A 17,707-nucleotide genomic window follows, 5' to 3' on the forward strand; every position below is an offset into this window, starting at 1 on the left:
GCCGCCAGCTGCCGTTCCCGCCGTAGTGACGTGAGTCTTCCGGTGTTCTCGCTGTCTTCGCGGTTTAAACAGACCGGGAACCCGAAGCCGCGGAACCAGAACCGTTTAGGGTCCGCAATGGGTCAAGAGTTCCACGTCATCAGGTGTTGTACCTGTCAGAGCTTCCAGGTGCAACAGGTGAGAGAGAGAGCGAGAGAGCGAGAGAGAGCGAGAGAGAGAGAGAGAGCGAGAGAGAGAGAGAGAGAGAGAGAGAGAGAGAGAGAGAGAGAGATCACTACAGTAATAATATTAGATGACATCACTACAGTAATAATAGTACATGACATCACTACAGTAATAATAGTACATGACATCACTACAGTCACTACAGTAATAATAGTACATGACATCACTACAGTCATGGTCGTGTGCCCTGTGCTTTGTCTGTCAGGTGAAGAAGATAAACAAGTGGAGCTGTAAACTGTGTGGACAGAAGCAGACGCTGATGAAGGTCACAACAAAACCTGTGAAGCTTCTTCCTTATGTGACTCCTCGTGTCCTCTCTCCTCGTGTCCTCTCACACACAAACACACACACACCTGCTTCCTGACCTCACCTGTCGGTCTGTGTGCTGATTGGTTGACAGGAGTTTGGGCGGGGCTCCGGATCCGACTGCAGACGTCACGTCCAGAAACTAAACGCCATGAGAGGAGCTGCGATGGAGGAGCAGGAGCAGCACACCTGGTCTCTATGGTAACACACCTGTCACGTTCACCTGTCTGACATGAGCTGCACTGGTGAGCCCACCTGGTCATGCTTTAACATGAGCTGGTGCTAACAGGAAGCAGGTGGAGGCAGAGAGACAGGATGTACCTCAGCAACATGACCAGGTGAGCCACACACACACACACAAACGCACACACACACACACACACACACACACCACTGGTAGGATCAACTGGTCCAAACGTAATATTCACAGCACATAAACTCTGACGGTCTCCAGGTGAGGCCGACTGGATCAAGCCGCTGGAGCAAATACTTGGACACACCTGAGGAGGCGGAGCCAGAGGAGGACGAGGTCGAGGAGAACGTGTTGATGGACAGGCAGCAGCTCCATAGAGACAAGATGATTGACAGGTGTGTTAAAGCTACCTGTCCGTCAGCTGAATGTGTTGTAACACACACCTGGAAACCAATAGATCTCAAAAGTTTAATTATAAAAAACAATCTGATTTTAGAAGGTCTGTGAAGTTGAAGAGGAAGAGAATGAAGGACACGACAGAGAGCTGGAGACCTGAACACGACATCACTGATGAGACACCTGAACAGGTAACATGACATCACTGATGAGACACCTGAACAGGTAACATGACATCACTGATGACACCTGAACAGGTAACATGACATCACTGATGACACCTGAACAGGTAACATGACATCACTGATGACGCCTGATTTTTTTTCTCTGCAGACAAACTGGTCCAGTCTGGAGATGAAACCAGTTCAGACCAGTATGAGGAACACCAGTGCTCCCAGTGAAAACCACACCAGTCCTCCCAGAAAGAAGAGTGGGAGCTCTGGTTCGGTCTCCAGGTGGGCTTGTTTCCTCCGGTCGGACTGTCAGGAGGAGGGGGAGGAGCCTTCTGTCAGTGGGAGGAGTCAGCCAGTGGGCGGAGCTGAGTCTCTGTCTTGTTGTGACATCATCAGTGGGAGAAGTCAGCTAGTGGGCGGAGCTGCATCACTGTCTTGTAGTGACATCATCAGTGGGAGGAGTCAGCCAGTGGGCGGCGCTGCGTCTCTGTCCTGTAGTGACATCATCAGCCAGGCCTCCTCACTTCCTGCTTCCTCCATGTTCGACAGCGGAGAGGACTTCAGCCTCGACTTCTGAACTCTCTGAAGGGTTTATGATCATTGATCGTTGTTTCAGCTTTAGATATTATTATTATTATTATTATTATTATATATGATGGAACATATTGATCCATCAACTGTGTTTCAAAAGTTCAACACTTTATTCAACCACAGAACACATGTTTGTTTATGTTTACCGAATGATTTAAACCAGCAACATGTCCACCAATAAAGATGAAGCAGGAAACACTGTGTGTGTGTCTGTGTGTGTCTGTGTGTGTGTGTGTGTCTGTGTGTGTGTGTGTCATTACATATTGTGTACTATGTTCTTTTTTACAATCACAAAAGTGAATTATTTATTAATAAACCCTGCATACTTATACACAATACATGCATGAATACATAATATATGACATACATAATATATGACATACATAATATATGATGGATACATAATATATGACATACATAGATGACGCTGAAAGATTTGCGTTAAAAGAGACGAAGTTAAACTCAGAAAAAAGTAAAATCTTTATTGGTGAAAGACTTCAATGAAAAATGTTTTTTACACAGAAATTAAAATATAAAGCAGCATTATATTGAGAGAGAGAGAGAGTGTGTGTGTGTGTGTGTGTGTGTGTGTGTGTGTGTGTGTGTTCTACATTCAAACATGACATGTTAGTTTGATAGAGATGTGATGACATCACTGAGGAGTTGGGTGATGTCATCTTCAGCAGGGCGTTTCCATGACGATCAGAATGTCAGCTTTCTTCTGCCTGAAGAACACAAATAAGGAAATAATTAATTAATTATTAAAATAATATCAACCAGGAAGTAAATAATTCCTCTAACGGATACTGTTGTCTGTCATCATTCATGTACTCATTCATGCCTTCATGCATGTCTTCATCCATGTCCTCATTCATGTCTTCATTCATGTCCTCATGCATGTCCTCATTCATGTCATCATTCATGTCTTCATTCATGCCTTCATGCATGTCTTCATCCATGTCCTCATTCATGTCTTCATTCATGTCTTCATTCATGTCCTCATTCATGTCTTCATTCATGTCTTCATTCATGTCTTCATCCATGTCCTCCTTCATGTCCTCCTTCATGTCCTCCTTCATGTGCTCCTGCATGTCAGGAGACGGCAGCAGGATGAATGGATGACTCACAGGCGGTGGACACACAGCGAGCACTCGTTGGGGTACGTGACGCCGTCGCTGCCGCACACCGGCGCGTAGTTGAGGGGACACGCCTGAGAGACGCTCGTCCCCCTGCAGGACGGCTGCAGCAACGAGACGGAGAAACCGACGTCACGACGAGCGCGTTCACGCCCAGCGACTCTGAGACACGTGTGTGTCTTTTCTCTCATGACACCTGCATGAAACAGTCTGGATAACTTCATAAACTACACACTGCAGAAATGAAGGATGTTGATTTGATAACACAATAACTTCATGACAACATCAGAAGAGATTCTTCATGTTCCTGTACTTCTAAACACGCTCGTGTGTTGGGTGTTTGGTTCTCACCCTCCTGTAGAGCCTGGACTCCTCAGCATCTGAAAAGAGATGTTTTCATGTTCATTAGAGCGTCTCTTCTGTTTTACACCTGAGTCTGTCCAGTCTTACCTGGACCTTACACCTGAGTCTGTCCAGTCTTACCTGGACCTTACACCTGAGTCTGTCCAGTCTTACCTGGACCTTACACCTGAGTCTGTCCAGTCTTACCTGGACCTTACACCTGAGTCTGTCCAGTCTTACCTGGACCTTACACCTGAGTCTGTCCAGTCTTACCTGGACCTTACACCTGAGTCTGTCCAGTCTTACCTGGACCTTACACCTGAGTCTGTCCAGTCTTACCTGGACCTTACACCTGAGTCTGCCTCCTGCCTCCTGGGCCGGAGACAGACCGAGGAGGAGTGAGGACGAAGTCGTCCAGCAACTCCTTGTTCCTCATCGCTCCACAGTGCTGAACAGCCTGATATTTTTAAGAGACCCCCTTTGAAAAGGCCGCCCCCTTAGCAAAGACCAATGCTGAACAAACAGCCAAAGAACTCTTGAACCATGAAGGCCCTTCATGTCCAGAGACACAAAGGAGTTGTGTGCGCTGTTGCAAGTGAAAGCAGGCGAGAACCCAGACGGATGGACGAGTGGCCGTCGACAAAGACGGAAGAAGCTGGGACCAGCTCCTCCTCAGGCGGACACTGTTTGTCCCTTTGACCTTGTTGCATTCCCACAAACTCACGGGTCTTCTGGGCAAAGCCAAGGACACTTGGGAGGATCAATCCTGTCCATCGTACCAGGACTGAACACGTGGAGGCGAAGCGACACAGAGGGAAGTAAACAGGAAGTGACTCGAGCATCAAGCTGCACAACAGGTCTGACTGTCAGTAGGAATTATGCAGTTAACTACAAGGAGAACGGGATCATGTGACTAATTGAGGCTTACGGTTAAATATCAACTTAACTCATCAGTAAAAAGTGACCATGTCTTAATGGTTCACAACTTTTATGACATATTTTCTAACATCCAGCATGACTCTGAGCAAGATTTGCTAAACCTTCGTCCTCCAGCGGTCCCTGAGTTGTTCCAGCTCTTAACAACATCCCACATCCTAATAACACACCTTATGGGAAGGTTAGGACCTCAGGAATCAAAACACAGCAACAGAAATCACTTCAAAACAAAGCTTTGACATATTATTACTAATATTTTGTTCTGTAAGAAAACATTGTTGGATTTTTGTCGTTTTTAAAAAAAGAGACTTTGAAAATCAGGCTGCCAGAAGGTTTCACCAGCAGCTGGTCCGCTTCAGGCTCACCTGCACAGAAGAAGGAAGCAGCACAGAGGAGCAGAAGAGTTCCCACAAACATGCTGGAGGAGAACTCAGAAAGTCAAATGAAACCAAAGGTTGAATCTCTTGTTTTTCTGGCGTCTGATTGGCTGTCGATGTGTCTCCGTGCGGCCGCTCTGCGGTTGTGATGTTTGGCGTCGGCGCGTTGTTGTCATATAGACTCTGGAGGACGCGGCTGACACAATGTGAACTCCTGTGGTTGTGACGGCTGCCGCGGTCCTTTGTTCAGACTTTAATCTGGGGATCAACATTCCGTCTGCTCCGAAATATCGCTGACAAAGCGAAAACTATTAAAGGAAGACAAACACACGAGCAGGAAAACAAGAGTGACGCTGGTCTGCAACGTATTGACACGCGTCGCTGTATAAAACACAAAAAGCAGAGCAGGGGAACGTCGCACGTGCTCAAGATGTTGAAACTAATCACACAAATGGATTAAAAACACAATCTGCTCTGATGGAAACTTCTGCCTCTGAAGAAGAGCATTATTCTAGGTAGACTGGCCCTGCCTCTTCTGCTGGCATGGACTGTGGTTATTTGGTTGTGTACCATTTGTATACTACTCATTATATGTACACGTGTATACTACTCATTATATGAACCGCTTCTGTCATATTCGTGTAATGTGCTGTAATTCTGTTAAGTTGCTCATTCTGGTCACATGACATCTATATATATATATATATGTGTGTGTATATCTATATATATATATCTATATATATATATATATATATATATATATATATATATATATATATATATATATATATATATATACATATATATAAATGTAAACAAACGTGTTGTTGCGTTTATATCAACGTGTTGTTTATAAATAATATCTATATTTTTTTCTATATATATATATATTTATTTTTATTTACATATATATAAATGTAAATATATATATATAATATATATATATATATATATATATATATATATATTATATATATATATATATACTTTCATTCATTTAATTTCATTCATATATATATATATATATATATATATATATATATATATATATATATATATATATATATATATATATATATATATATATATATATAGTATTGCCATGTGCAGTGTCGCAGTTCAGACTGATGGGGCAACAGTGAGTAATCTCCGCCTGCAGCCTAATCGAAGAAGAAGAAGAGTACCGGAAGTGATATTTCGTTTCCGGAGCGCGCTGTTCGGTGCGTCGTCGTGTCGGAGTTCTGAGTTAGTTTTGTTTCATAATTCTCTTTCTGGAGATACAACATGTACGACCAGGAGGAAGGTGAGTTTCTGCCGCGCGCTGACGCGCACTATGACGTCATTCATGTTCTCACCGCGTCACCGAGCAGCTGACAACGTGACCCTTTTGTTTCGGCTAACAGCTAGCAGGCTAACGGGCTTGTTGATGATATGTTGTGTTGATGATATGTTGTGCGTTTGACAGAGAACCCGTACGAGGAGGACGACGATGAGATCACCCCGGACCTGTGGCAGGAAGCCTGCTGGATCGTCATCAGGTAAACTCAGCTGAACCTCCTTCACCTGCGCCGCAGAGCACCAGAAACCTCACACAGCTAGTCAATCAGACCGTTTTTAATATGCATCAGACCCATTTATAAACAAAGCAGAGGTGTGAAACACCTGCAGTTTGATTTATATCATTTTATTTATGATCAGCTCTTATTTTGGTCAAATAAACAGGTTCAGGTTCCTTCCAGCTCTTATTTTGACAATACTGTGCGTCCTCTTCCAGCTCTTATTTTGACGAGACTGTGTGTCCTCTTCCAGCTCTTATTTTGATGAGACTGTGTGTCCTCTTCCAGCTCTTATTTTGATGAGACTGTGTGTCCTCTTCCAGCTCTTATTTTGACGTGACTGTGTGTCCTCTTCCAGCTCTTATTTTGATGAGACTGTGTGTCCTCTTCCAGCTCTTATTTTGACGAGACTGTGTGTCCTCTTCCAGCTCTTATTTTGACGTGACTGTGTGTCCTCTTCCAGCTCTTATTTTGATGAGACTGTGTGTCCTCTTCCAGCTCTTATTTTGATGAGACTGTGTGTCCTCTTCCAGCTCTTATTTTGACGTGACTGTGTGTCCTCTTCCAGCTCTTATTTTGATGAGACTGTGTGTCCTCTTCCAGCTCTTATTTTGATGAGACTGTGTGTCCTCTTCCAGCTCTTATTTTGACGAGACTGTGTGTCCTCTTCCAGCTCTTATTTTGACGAGACTGTGTGTCCTCTTCCAGCTCTTATTTTGACGAGAAGGGTCTGGTGCGGCAGCAGCTGGACTCCTTTGATGAGTTCATCCAGATGTCGGTTCAGAGGATCGTGGAGGACGCGCCCCCCATCGACCTGCAGGCCGAGGCCCAGCACACCTCAGGAGAGGTGGAGGAGCCGGTGAGGAACACGGGCCGGTTCTGGATCAGGACCTGGTTCTGGAGGTGTAGAGGTGTTTCAGCCTCTGTGTCTCACGTCCCTGTGACCTCGCTCTTCTCTTCCAGCCTCGGTACCAGCTGAAGTTTGAGCAGATCTACCTGTCCAAGCCCACCCACTGGGAGAGAGACGGGGCGCCGTCTCCCATGATGCCCAACGAAGCCCGGCTCAGGAACCTCACGTAAGTCTCACATGGTCTCACCCGGTCTCACCCTGTCTCACCCGCTTTCACCCTGTCTCACGTGGTCTCACATGGTCTCACCCGGTCTCACCCTGTCTCACCCGCTTTCACCCTGTCTCACGTGGTCTCACATGGTCTCACCCGGTCTCACCCGGTCTCACCCTGTCTCACATGGTCTCACCCTGTCTCACATGGTCTCACATAGTCTCACCCTGTCTCACATGGTCTCACCCTGTCTCACATGGTCTCACCCTGTCTCACATGGTCTCACCCTGTCTCACATGGTCTCACATGGTCTCACATGGTCTCACATGGTCTCACATAGTCTCACCCTGTCTCACCCTGTCTCAATGGTCTCACCCTGTCTCACATGGTCTCACCCTGTCTCAATGGTCTCACCCCTCAGATACTCGGCCCCCCTTTACGTCGACATCACGAAGACCATCATAAAGGAGGGCGAGGACCACCTGCAGACTCAGCACCAGAAGACCTTCATCGGTAAAATTCCCATCATGCTTCGCTCCACCTACTGTCTGCTGAGCGGCCTGACGGACCGAGACCTGTGTGAGCTCAACGAGTGTCCTCTCGACCCCGGAGGCTATTTCATCATCAACGGCTCTGAGAAGGTAGGCTGTGACATCACGGTGCACGGTGTGACATCACGGAGCACGCTGTGACATCACAGAGCACGCTGTGACATCACAGAGCACGCTGTGACATCACAGAGCACGCTGTGACGTCACAGAGCACGCTGTGACGTCACAGAGCACGCTGTGACGTCACGGAGTGTCTATACACTAAGCTAGCTGTCTCCAGTCTTTATGCAAAGCTAACCAGCAGATGGCTGTAGCTAGTACTATGAGTTCTCTAGTGGGGTAATATGGTACTATGAGTTCTCTAGTGGGGTAATATGGTACTATGAGTTCTCTAGTGGGGTAATATGGTACTATGATCTCTCTAGTGGGGTAATATGGTACTATGATCTCTCTAGTGGGGTAATATGGTACTATGATCTCTCTAGTGGGGTAATATGGTACTATGATCTCTCTAGTGGGGTAATATGGTACTATGATCTCTCTAGTGGGGTAATATGGTACTATGATCTCTCTAGTGGGGTAATATGGTACTATGAGTTCTCTAGTGGGGTAATATGGTACTATGATCTCTCTAGTGGGGTAATATGGTACTATGATCTCTCTAGTGGGGTAATATGGTACTATGATCTCTCTAGTGGGGTAATATGGTACTATGATCTCTCTAGTGGGGTAATATGGTACTATGAGTTCTCTAGTGGGGTAATATGGTACTATGATCTCTCTAGTGGGGTAATATGGTACTATGATCTCTCTAGTGGGGTAATATGGTACTATGATCTCTCTAGTGGGGTAATATGGTACTATGAGTTCTCTAGTGGGGTAATATGGTACTATGAGTTCTCTAGTGGGGTAATATGGTACTATGATCTCTCTAGTGGGGTAATATGGTACTATAATCTCTCTAGTGGGGTAATATGGTACTATGATCTCTCTAGTGGGGTAATATGGTACTATGAGTTCTCTAGTGGGGTAATATGGTACTATGATCTCTCTAGTGGGGTAATATGGTACTATGATCTCTCTAGTGGGGTAATATGGTACTATGATCTCTCTAGTGGGGTAATATGGTACTATAATCTCTCTAGTGGGGTAATATGGTACTATGAGTTCTCTAGTGGGGTAATATGGTACTATAATCTCTCTAGTGGGGTAATATGGTACTATAATCTCTCTAGTGGGGTAATATGGTACTATAATCTCTCTAGTGGGGTAATATGGTACTATAATCTCTCTAGTGGGGTAATATGGTACTATGATCTCTCTAGTGGGGTAGTAAAACTGGTGTCTTGATGGTTTGTCTGCTCTGTGAACTGGTTTCTCCCCTGCTGGTGTTCAGGTGCTGATTGCTCAGGAAAAGATGGCCACCAACACCGTGTACGTGTTTGCCAAGAAGGACTCAAAGTACGCCTACACCGGCGAGTGTCGGTCCTGCTTGGAGAACTCGTCCCGGCCCACCAGCACCATCTGGGTCAGCATGATGGCCCGAGGAGGACAGGTGAGTCCCGGACACACGGCGTGCGCCGCGTCACCTGTTTGACGGGTCGGCAGGAAGCAGGAAGTGAGTCCTCTCTGCTCCTCGCCCTCAGGGAGTGAAGAAGAGCGCCATCGGCCAGAGGATCGTGTCCACGCTGCCGTACATCCGGCAGGAAGTGCCCATCATCATCGTGTTCCGGGCGCTGGGCTTCGTGTCGGACAGAGACATCCTGGAGCACATCATCTACGACTTCGACGACCCCGAGATGATGGAGATGGTCAGTCTGATGATCGGTTATTGATCAGGTCCAGATCAGTTCAGCATTAAGGGGGCGGTCGAGGGTCTGATTATGCCGGGCATGACTAGTTACCAGGTTAACGGGTCATTCTAACTAGTTACCAGGTCATTCTAACTAGTGAGCAGGTCAGGAGTTCACTCTGACTAGTTTATAGATTATTCTAACTAGTTAACCGGTACCTCGTCATTGCAACTGTGTCTGATGTCACCGTGGCGTCATCGTGATGTCACCGTGGCGTCATCGTGATGTCACCGTGATGTCGTTGTGATGTCACCGTGCTCCAGGTGAAGCCCTCTCTGGACGAGGCGTTCGTGATCCAGGAGCAGAACGTGGCGCTGAACTTCATCGGCTCCAGAGGAGCGAAACCCGGAGTGACGAAAGAACGGAGAATAAAATACGCCAAAGAAGTTCTGCAGAAAGAAATGCTGCCGCACGTCGGAGTCAGCGACTTCTGTGAGACCAAGAAGGCCTACTTCCTAGGGTGAGTCCCACCTGAGGGACCAGGTGTCACCTGAGACCAGCTCAGGTTCTGCCCTGCCTGTGTCCATACGGCTTGAGATGTGTATCGCTGCGTGTAGTGTGTGTACTCACACAGGTGTGCTCCTCTGCAGGTACATGGTCCACAGGTTGCTGCTGGCCGCTCTCGGCCGAAGAGAGCTGGACGACAGAGATCACTACGGCAACAAGAGGCTGGACCTGGCCGGGCCGCTGCTGGCCTTCCTGTTCAGAGGGTGGGGCTTAGCGACCGCGTACCTGTACCTCCACATGAAGACCGTGTGATGCAAAATGTCCTTAATGAACGCCTCTCCGTCTTCAGGATGTTTAAGAACCTGCTGAAGGAGATCAGGATCTACGCTCAGAAGTTCATCGACCGAGGGAAAGACTTCAACCTGGAGCTGGCCATCAAGACCCGGATCATCTCCGACGGCCTGAAGTACTCGCTGGCCACCGGGAACTGGGGCGACGTGAAGAAGGCCCACCAGGCCCGAGCCGGGGTCTCACAGGTGAGAACCTCCAGTCAGCACGCAGGTGTGGTTTCTACAAGGTCTCAACATATCAGCAGCATCCATACAGGCATCTATATAAATGTTTATTCTTTTAATAAACTATTGTCTCTCATTCATTTGAGTCATTTAAGGTTTACTGTATGCTTTGAATCCTCATTGTTAGTTTAAATACTACATTTTATCACTTTTACTGTTTACACACACATTTCACACAATGTTTGCTCATGAACATTTGGTTTAAAGTCCTGGAAATGTGGTTTAAAGACCTGATAATATGGTTTCAAGTCCTGGAAATTTGTTTTGAAGTCCTGGAAATTTGTTTTGAAGTCCTGGAAATTTGTTTTGAAGTCCTGGAAATTTGTTTTGAAGTCCTGGAAAGTTGTTTTGAAGTCCTGGAATTCTGTTTGGAAGTCCTGGAATTCTGTTTGGAAGTCCTGAAATTAGGTTTGAAGTCCTGGAAATTAGGTTTGAAGTCCTGGAAATTAGGTTTGAAGTCCTGGAAATTAGGTTTGAAGTCCTGGAAATTAGGTTTGAAGTCCTGGAAATTAGGTTTGAAGTCCTTGAAATTAGGTTTGAAGTCCTTGAAATTTTATTTGAGCTCAAGGACCTTTGGTTTGAGCTCAAGGACCTTTGGTTTGAGCTCAAGGACCTTTGGTTTGAGCTCAAGGACCTTTGGTTTGAGCTCAAGGACCTTTGGTTTGAGCTCAAGGACCCGGTTGAAGGGAGTCCAGTGGTCAGAGTGTGAACCCTCTCCTCTGCCTGCAGGTGTTGAACCGGCTGACCTTCGCGTCCACGCTCTCTCACCTCCGTCGACTCAACTCTCCGATCGGCCGAGACGGGAAACTGGCGAAACCCCGGCAGCTTCACAACACGCTGTGGGGGATGGTGTGTCCGGCCGAGACGCCCGAGGTACCGACCCGACCCGACCGACCGACCCGACGGACCGGTTTGGCTCCGGCTCTGACGGGTGTGTTGTTCCCCTCTGTCCAGGGCCACGCGGTGGGGCTGGTGAAGAACCTGGCCCTCATGGCCTACATCTCGGTGGGCTCGCAGCCCTCGCCCATCCTGGAGTTCCTGGAGGAGTGGAGCATGGAGAACCTGGAGGAGATCTCACCTGCCGCCATCGCAGAGTCAGTCACACTCACCCTCTCATGAGATGTGACGTCATGAATACAGAGGTAACGAGGTTGCATCATGACCTCTCTTACTTTTATCTTCTGTTCCAGCGCCACGAAGATCTTTGTGAACGGCTGCTGGGTCGGGATCCACAAAGACCCCGAACAGCTGATGAACACCTTGAGGAAACTCCGCAGGCAGATGGACATCATCGTGTCCGAGGTAACGAGACACCAACACAACACACAGGGTTTAATGACGATTAACAACTACACAACGTCCCCGGTCGTGTCCTTTGTAAAACGACGTCTCGGCTGCTTGTGAACCTTTCAGGTGTCGATGATCAGAGACATCAGAGAACGAGAGATCAGAATCTACACGGACGCCGGGCGGATCTGCCGACCGCTGCTGATCGTGGAGAAGCAGAAACTGCTGCTGAAGAGACGGCACATCGACCAGCTGAAGGAAAGAGAGTACAACAACTACAGGTGAGTCTGGAGCCGGAGTCCTTTTTAGCCGGAGTCCTTTTTAGCCGGAGTCCTTTTTAGCCGGAGTCCTTTTTAGCCGGAGTCCTTTTTAGCCGGAGTCCTTTTAGCCGGAGTCCTTTTAGCCGGAGTCCTTTTTAGCCGGAGTCCTTTTAGCCGGAGTCTCTAACGAGTACTTTGTCATTTAAATGAGAGAAAAATGTGTATTTATTAGAGTATTTATAATTCATCCAGTTAAATTTGAAAACTGATAATAAATTTTGTTTGGATATTATTTCTTTTATTTAATTGACTTCATGCAGACGTTGAAGGAACTGCAGCTACTTCAATGCTTATGGGACTAAGTCGTAGCTCAAGTGAGACGTTCCTGTGAGGTTCTGGACCTTTTGAGGAGGAACGTTCCTCCACCTGGTTGAACATTAGCGTGCAGATGCTTGTGTTGGAGTTCCTCCATGGAACCTGCAGAGTTCAGTTCTTCCTGAATGGAGTTTCCGTGGACTCTCCGTAGACATTCATAAGTGTGGTTGTTTGTCGGTCAGCTGGCAGGATTTGGTGGCGAGCGGCGTGGTGGAGTACATCGACACTCTGGAGGAGGAGACGGTGATGCTCGCCATGACCCCCGATGACCTCCAGGAGAAGGGCGTGGCCTACTGCTCCACCTACACGCACTGTGAGATCCACCCGTCCATGATACTCGGCGTCTGCGCGTCCATCATCCCCTTCCCCGATCACAACCAGGTAGGAACCACCGACCGGGGGACCGGGATGCGTTTCTAATGGGAACGCCGTTTCTGACGCGCTGGTTGTGGTTGGTTCAGTCTCCCAGGAACACGTACCAGTCTGCGATGGGGAAACAGGCCATGGGCGTCTACATCACCAACTTCCATGTGCGGATGGACACCCTGGCTCACGTGTTGTACTACCCGCAGAAACCGCTGGTCACCACCCGGTCCATGGAGTACCTGCGCTTTAGGGAGCTGCCCGCAGGTAACGCACCTGTACAGGTAACACACCTGTACAGGTAAGACACTTGGTAATACACCTGTACAGTTAACACACCTGAACACACTGATGACTAACAATGAGCTACCTGCAGGTAACACACCTGCACAGGTAACACATCTGTGCAGGTAACGCACCTGTACACACTGATGACTAACAAAGAGCTGCCTGCAGGTAACGCACCTGTGCAGGTAACGCACCTGTGCAGGTAACGCACCTGCGCAGGTAACGCACCTGCGCAGGTAACGCACCTGCGCAGGTAACGCACCTGCGCAGGTAACGCACCTGCGCAGGTAACGCACCTGCGCAGGTAACGCACCTGCGCAGGTAACGCACCTGCGCCGGTAACGCACCTGTGCGGTCAGGCTGATGACTAACTCACTGGTCTGCAATCCCAAATGAATGAACTTTAAGCGTAATGAACAGAAGAACGTTTAAGGCGTTGTCTTCTTGAACAGGTGAGTCGTGTTCTGACTGAAGCCTCCTTCCTTCCTGCAGGTATCAACTCCATCGTGGCGATCGCCTCCTACACCGGGTACAACCAGGAGGACTCTGTGATCATGAACCGCTCGGCCGTGGACCGAGGCTTCTTCAGGTCAGTTCCCCACTCCCAGTAACCAACAGTCTTTAAGCTGGTCTTCCTCCAGCAGCTCTGTGTTCTAGCCCCACTAGAACCAACAGTCTTTAAGCTGGTCTTCACCCTGCAGCTCTGTGTTCTAGCCCCACTAGAACCAACAGTCTTTAAGCTGGTCTTCACCCAGCAGCTCTGTGTTCTAGCCCCACTAGAACCAACAGTCTTTAAGCTGGTCTTCACCCAGCAGCTCTGTGTTCTAGCCCCACTAGAACCAACAGTCTTTAAGCTGGTCTTCCTCCTGCAGGTCTGTGTTCTATCGATCCTACAAAGAGCAGGAGTCTAAAAAAGGTTTCGACCAGGAGGAGATCTTTGAGAAGCCGACGCGTGAAACATGTCAAGGTGAGAACTTCTGTCTTCAACCACAGGATTTCCGTGGTGGGCGGGGCTAGTCCTTGAGTCACAAACTGAGAACAAACACCCTCAGGTATGCGACACGCCATCTACGACAAGCTGGACGATGACGGGCTCATCGCCCCCGGCGTCCGTGTCTCCGGCGAGGACGTGATCATCGGGAAGACGGTGACGCTGCCGGAGAACGACGACGAGCTGGACAGCACCAACCGCCGCTACACCAAGAGGGACTGCAGCACCTTCCTGAGGACCAGCGAGACCGGCATCGTGGACCAGGTGATGGTGACGCTGAACCAGGAGGGCTACAAGTTCTGCAAGATCAGGGTGAGTACGACACACCTGATGGAACACCTGAGGCAGCGCCTGTTAGTGAAACACCTGGCTCTCCTCTTACAGCTTCAAGCTTTCTGAGGAGAAACATATCTTGATGTTTCAGGTTCGCTCAGTGAGGATTCCTCAGATTGGAGACAAGTTCGCCAGCCGCCACGGACAAAAAGGAACCTGTGGAATCCAGTACAGACAAGAGGTGAACAGGAAGTAAACACACAGGAAGCTGTCAACAGGAAGTAAACACACAGGAAGCTGTCAACAGGAAGTAAACACACAGGAAGCTGTCAACAGGAAGTAAACACACAGGAAGCTGACTGGAGGAGGTTAACAGGAAGTAAACACACAGGAAGCTAACTGATTCCTGTATATATTATAATAATAATAATAATAATAATAATACAGTGAATGCTGGTTGGAGAGGATGAAAGGAAGCCGCCTGATTCTCCGCCTTCTTTCCAAGACGTGTGACATTGACGCTCTGGCGCTTCTTGTGTTGAAGGACATGCCGTTCACCTGCGAGGGAATCACACCCGACATCATCATCAACCCTCACGCCATCCCGTCCAGGATGACGGTCGGCCATCTGATCGAGTGTCTGCAGGGCAAGGTGGGCGGAGTCAGTGATGTGTAGCGGTAATATTTAATAACTTAGAGCCACCATGACGAGCCAACGAGCGACTCTGAGTGGACCAACGTCCTGCCAACAGGAAATGATGTCTAAATGACTTACGTGTGTGTGTGTGTGTGTGTGTGTGTGTGTGTGTGTGTGTGTGTGTGTGTGTGTGTGTGTTGCCTTGTCTTTTGTGTTTCAGGTGTCTGCTAACAAAGGTGAGATCGGCGACGCGACGCCGTTTAACGACGCCGTCAACGTGCAGAAAGTGTCGAACCTGCTGTCTGAATATGGATACCACCTGAGAGGAAATGAGGTGAGTTCTACTTCCTGTTTACCTCACATACATGAACACTACTTCCTGTTTACCTCACATACATGAACTCTACTTCCTGTTTACCTCAAATACATGAACACTACTTCCTGTTTACCTCAAATACATGAACACTACTTCCTGTTTACCTCAAATACATTAACTCTACTTCCTGTTTACCTCAAATACATGAACTCTTCTTCCTGTTTACCTCAAATACATGAACTCTTCTTCCTGTTTACTTCAAATACATGAACACCACTTCCTGTTTACCTCAAATAAACAAACTCTTCTTCCTGTTTACCTCAAATACATGAACTCTACTTCCTGTTTACCTCAAATACATGAACTCTACTTCCTGTTTACCTCAAATACATGAACTCTACTTCCTGTTTACCTCAAACACACGGACGCTACTGACCATCAACCTCTGACCAGGTGCTGTATAACGGCTTCACGGGGAGGAAGCTGACGTCTCAGATCTTCATCGGTCCAACTTACTACCAGCGTCTGAAACACATGGTGGACGATAAGATCCACTCGAGGGCCCGGGGCCCCGTGCAGATCCTCAACAGGCAGCCGATGGAGGGCCGGTCCCGGTGAGTCTGACTCACCTGCACGGTCTCGGACAGGTGAAGCGAGACCGTGGGTCACTCACCCGTCCGGCGGTCTCGCCTGTCTTCGTTTCAGGGACGGCGGTCTGCGGTTCGGGGAGATGGAGCGAGACTGTCAGATCGCTCACGGAGCCGCTCAGTTCCTCAAGGAGCGACTGTTCGAGGCTTCTGACCCGTATCAGGTTCACGTCTGTAACCTGTGTGGACTGATGGCCATCGCCAACACGCGGACGCACACGTATGAGTGCCGAGGCTGCCGCAACAAGACCCAGGTACCAGCTCTAACTGGACCTGAACCAGCTCTAACTATAGACCTGAACCAGCTCTAACTATAGACCTGAACCAGCTCTAACTATAGACCTGAACCAGCTCTAACTATAGACCTGAACCAGCTCTCACTATAGACCTGAACCAGCTCTAACTATAGACCTGAACCAGCTCTAACTATAGACCTGAACCAGCTCTAACTATAGACCTGAACCAGCTCTAACTATAGACCTGAACCAGCTCTAACTATAGACCTGAACCAGCTCTAACTGGACCTGAACCAGCTCTAACTATAGACCTGAACCAGCTCTAACTATAGACCTGAACCAGCTCTAACTATAGACCTGAACCAGCTCTCACTATAGACCTGAACCAGCTCTAACTATAGACCTGAACCAGCTCTAACTATAGACCTGAACCAGCTCTAACTATAGACCTGAACCAGCTCTCACTATAGACCTGAACCAGCTCTAACTATAGACCTGAACCAGCTCTAACTATAGACCTGAACCAGCTCTAACTGGACCTGAACCAGCTCTAACTATAGACCTGAACCAGCTCTAACTATAGACCTGAACCAGCTCTAACTATAGACCTGAACCAGCTCTAACTATAGACCTGAACCAGCTCTAACTATAGACCTGAACCAGTTCTAACTATAGACCTGAACCACCTCTAACTATAGACCTGAACCAGCTCTAACTATAGACCTGAACCAGCTCTAACTGGACCTGAACCAGCTCTAACTATAGACCTGAACCAGCTCTAACTGGACCTGAACCAGCTCTAACTATAGACCTGAACCAGCTCTAACTATAGACCTGAACCAGCTCTAACTATAGACCTGAACCAGCTCTAACTATAGACCTGAACCAGCTCTAACTATAGACCTGAACCAGCTCTAACTGGACCTGAACCAGCTCTAACTATAGACCTGAACCAGCTCTAACTATAGACCTGAACCAGCATAGCGGTACTATGAGCTCTCTTGTGGGCTTTTATATGTTTTTATTTTCCATGTAATAAAAAATCAAAACCTCTAAGTCAGTAATGTGTTTTTAAAGAGTTCATATTGTGAACGTTGTCTCATCAGATCTCTCTGGTCCGGATGCCGTACGCCTGTAAGCTCCTCTTCCAGGAGCTGATGTCCATGAGCATCGCTCCTCGTATGATGACGTCATAGACGGCCAATGAGACGCCTCCGTGAGCTGCAGGACGTTGAAGTATCATGTTTTTACCGTTTCATGTTTTGTTTTTGTAAAAGTAGAATAAATCTGAGTTTCTTATGACTCTGGTTCCTGAG

The 17,707-nt window shown here is 47.8% G+C and overlaps 3 protein-coding genes across 5 annotated transcripts; 2 read left to right on the forward strand and 1 right to left on the reverse strand.

Moving 5' to 3' along the window:
- Window positions 1–26: 26 nt before the first annotated feature.
- Window positions 27–2,085, forward strand: mrnip (MRN complex interacting protein). Of its 3 annotated transcripts, none has more exons than XM_068604225.1 (7): window positions 27–177; window positions 431–490; window positions 626–732; window positions 821–869; window positions 986–1,119; window positions 1,221–1,311; window positions 1,454–2,085. In XM_068604225.1, the coding sequence occupies exons 1-7, from the start codon at window positions 118–120 to the stop codon at window positions 1,868–1,870; spliced, it is 918 nt and encodes a 305-aa protein (XP_068460326.1). In that variant the 5' UTR covers window positions 27–117; the 3' UTR covers window positions 1,871–2,085. The 3 variants fall into 3 exon arrangements, with proteins under 3 accessions (XP_068460326.1, XP_068460327.1, XP_068460328.1); XM_068604226.1 differs by having other exon boundaries at window positions 1,224–1,311; XM_068604227.1 differs by lacking the exon at window positions 431–490.
- A 401-nt stretch (window positions 2,086–2,486) lies between these two features.
- LOC137804825 (probable pancreatic secretory proteinase inhibitor) lies at window positions 2,487–4,826 on the reverse strand. Its single transcript, XM_068604228.1, has 4 exons — window positions 4,664–4,826; window positions 3,372–3,400; window positions 3,012–3,124; window positions 2,487–2,609 (listed from the first exon to the last, which is right to left on the reverse strand). The coding sequence occupies exons 1-4, from the start codon at window positions 4,713–4,715 to the stop codon at window positions 2,564–2,566; spliced, it is 240 nt and encodes a 79-aa protein (XP_068460329.1). The 5' UTR covers window positions 4,716–4,826; the 3' UTR covers window positions 2,487–2,563.
- Window positions 4,827–5,886: 1,060 nt separating this feature from the next.
- polr2b (RNA polymerase II subunit B) lies at window positions 5,887–17,693 on the forward strand. The gene is made up of 25 exons (XM_068604221.1): window positions 5,887–5,978; window positions 6,141–6,213; window positions 6,940–7,090; window positions 7,195–7,307; window positions 7,714–7,933; window positions 9,240–9,398; window positions 9,490–9,654; window positions 9,960–10,156; window positions 10,287–10,406; window positions 10,493–10,679; window positions 11,448–11,591; window positions 11,673–11,812; window positions 11,909–12,020; window positions 12,132–12,286; window positions 12,823–13,021; window positions 13,102–13,270; window positions 13,784–13,880; window positions 14,164–14,258; window positions 14,344–14,594; window positions 14,707–14,796; window positions 15,100–15,207; window positions 15,413–15,526; window positions 15,962–16,122; window positions 16,214–16,409; window positions 17,498–17,693. The coding sequence occupies exons 1-25, from the start codon at window positions 5,960–5,962 to the stop codon at window positions 17,585–17,587; spliced, it is 3,525 nt and encodes a 1,174-aa protein (XP_068460322.1). The 5' UTR covers window positions 5,887–5,959; the 3' UTR covers window positions 17,588–17,693.
- The last annotated feature ends 14 nt before the right edge of the window (window positions 17,694–17,707 follow it).

The sequence above is a fragment of the Clinocottus analis genome, unplaced genomic scaffold (genome assembly GCF_023055335.1).
Source record: "Clinocottus analis isolate CAN_PGR_092001 unplaced genomic scaffold, fCliAna1.0.p SCAF_65, whole genome shotgun sequence".
Classification (NCBI taxonomy): Eukaryota; Metazoa; Chordata; class Actinopteri; order Perciformes; family Cottidae; genus Clinocottus; species Clinocottus analis.

Coding starts and splice junctions, on each gene's coding strand:
- mrnip (XM_068604225.1), top strand. CDS start 118: ATGGGTCAAGAGTTCCACGTCATCAGGTGTTGTACCTGTCAGAGCTTC. Junction 178..430: donor AGAGCTTCCAGGTGCAACAG/GTGAGAGAGAGA, acceptor TTTGTCTGTCAG/GTGAAGAAGATAAACAAGTG. Junction 1,120..1,220: donor AGAGACAAGATGATTGACAG/GTGTGTTAAAGC, acceptor ATCTGATTTTAG/AAGGTCTGTGAAGTTGAAGA.
- LOC137804825 (XM_068604228.1), bottom strand. CDS start 4,715: ATGTTTGTGGGAACTCTTCTGCTCCTCTGTGCTGCTTCCTTCTTCTGT. Junction 3,125..3,371: donor AGTCCAGGCTCTACAGGAGG/GTGAGAACCAAA, acceptor TCGTTGCTGCAG/CCGTCCTGCAGGGGGACGAG. Junction 2,610..3,011: donor TCGCTGTGTGTCCACCGCCT/GTGAGTCATCCA, acceptor TGTGTTCTTCAG/GCAGAAGAAAGCTGACATTC.
- polr2b (XM_068604221.1), top strand. Junction 10,407..10,492: donor CTGGCCTTCCTGTTCAGAGG/GTGGGGCTTAGC, acceptor CTCCGTCTTCAG/GATGTTTAAGAACCTGCTGA. Junction 11,592..11,672: donor GTCCGGCCGAGACGCCCGAG/GTACCGACCCGA, acceptor CCCTCTGTCCAG/GGCCACGCGGTGGGGCTGGT.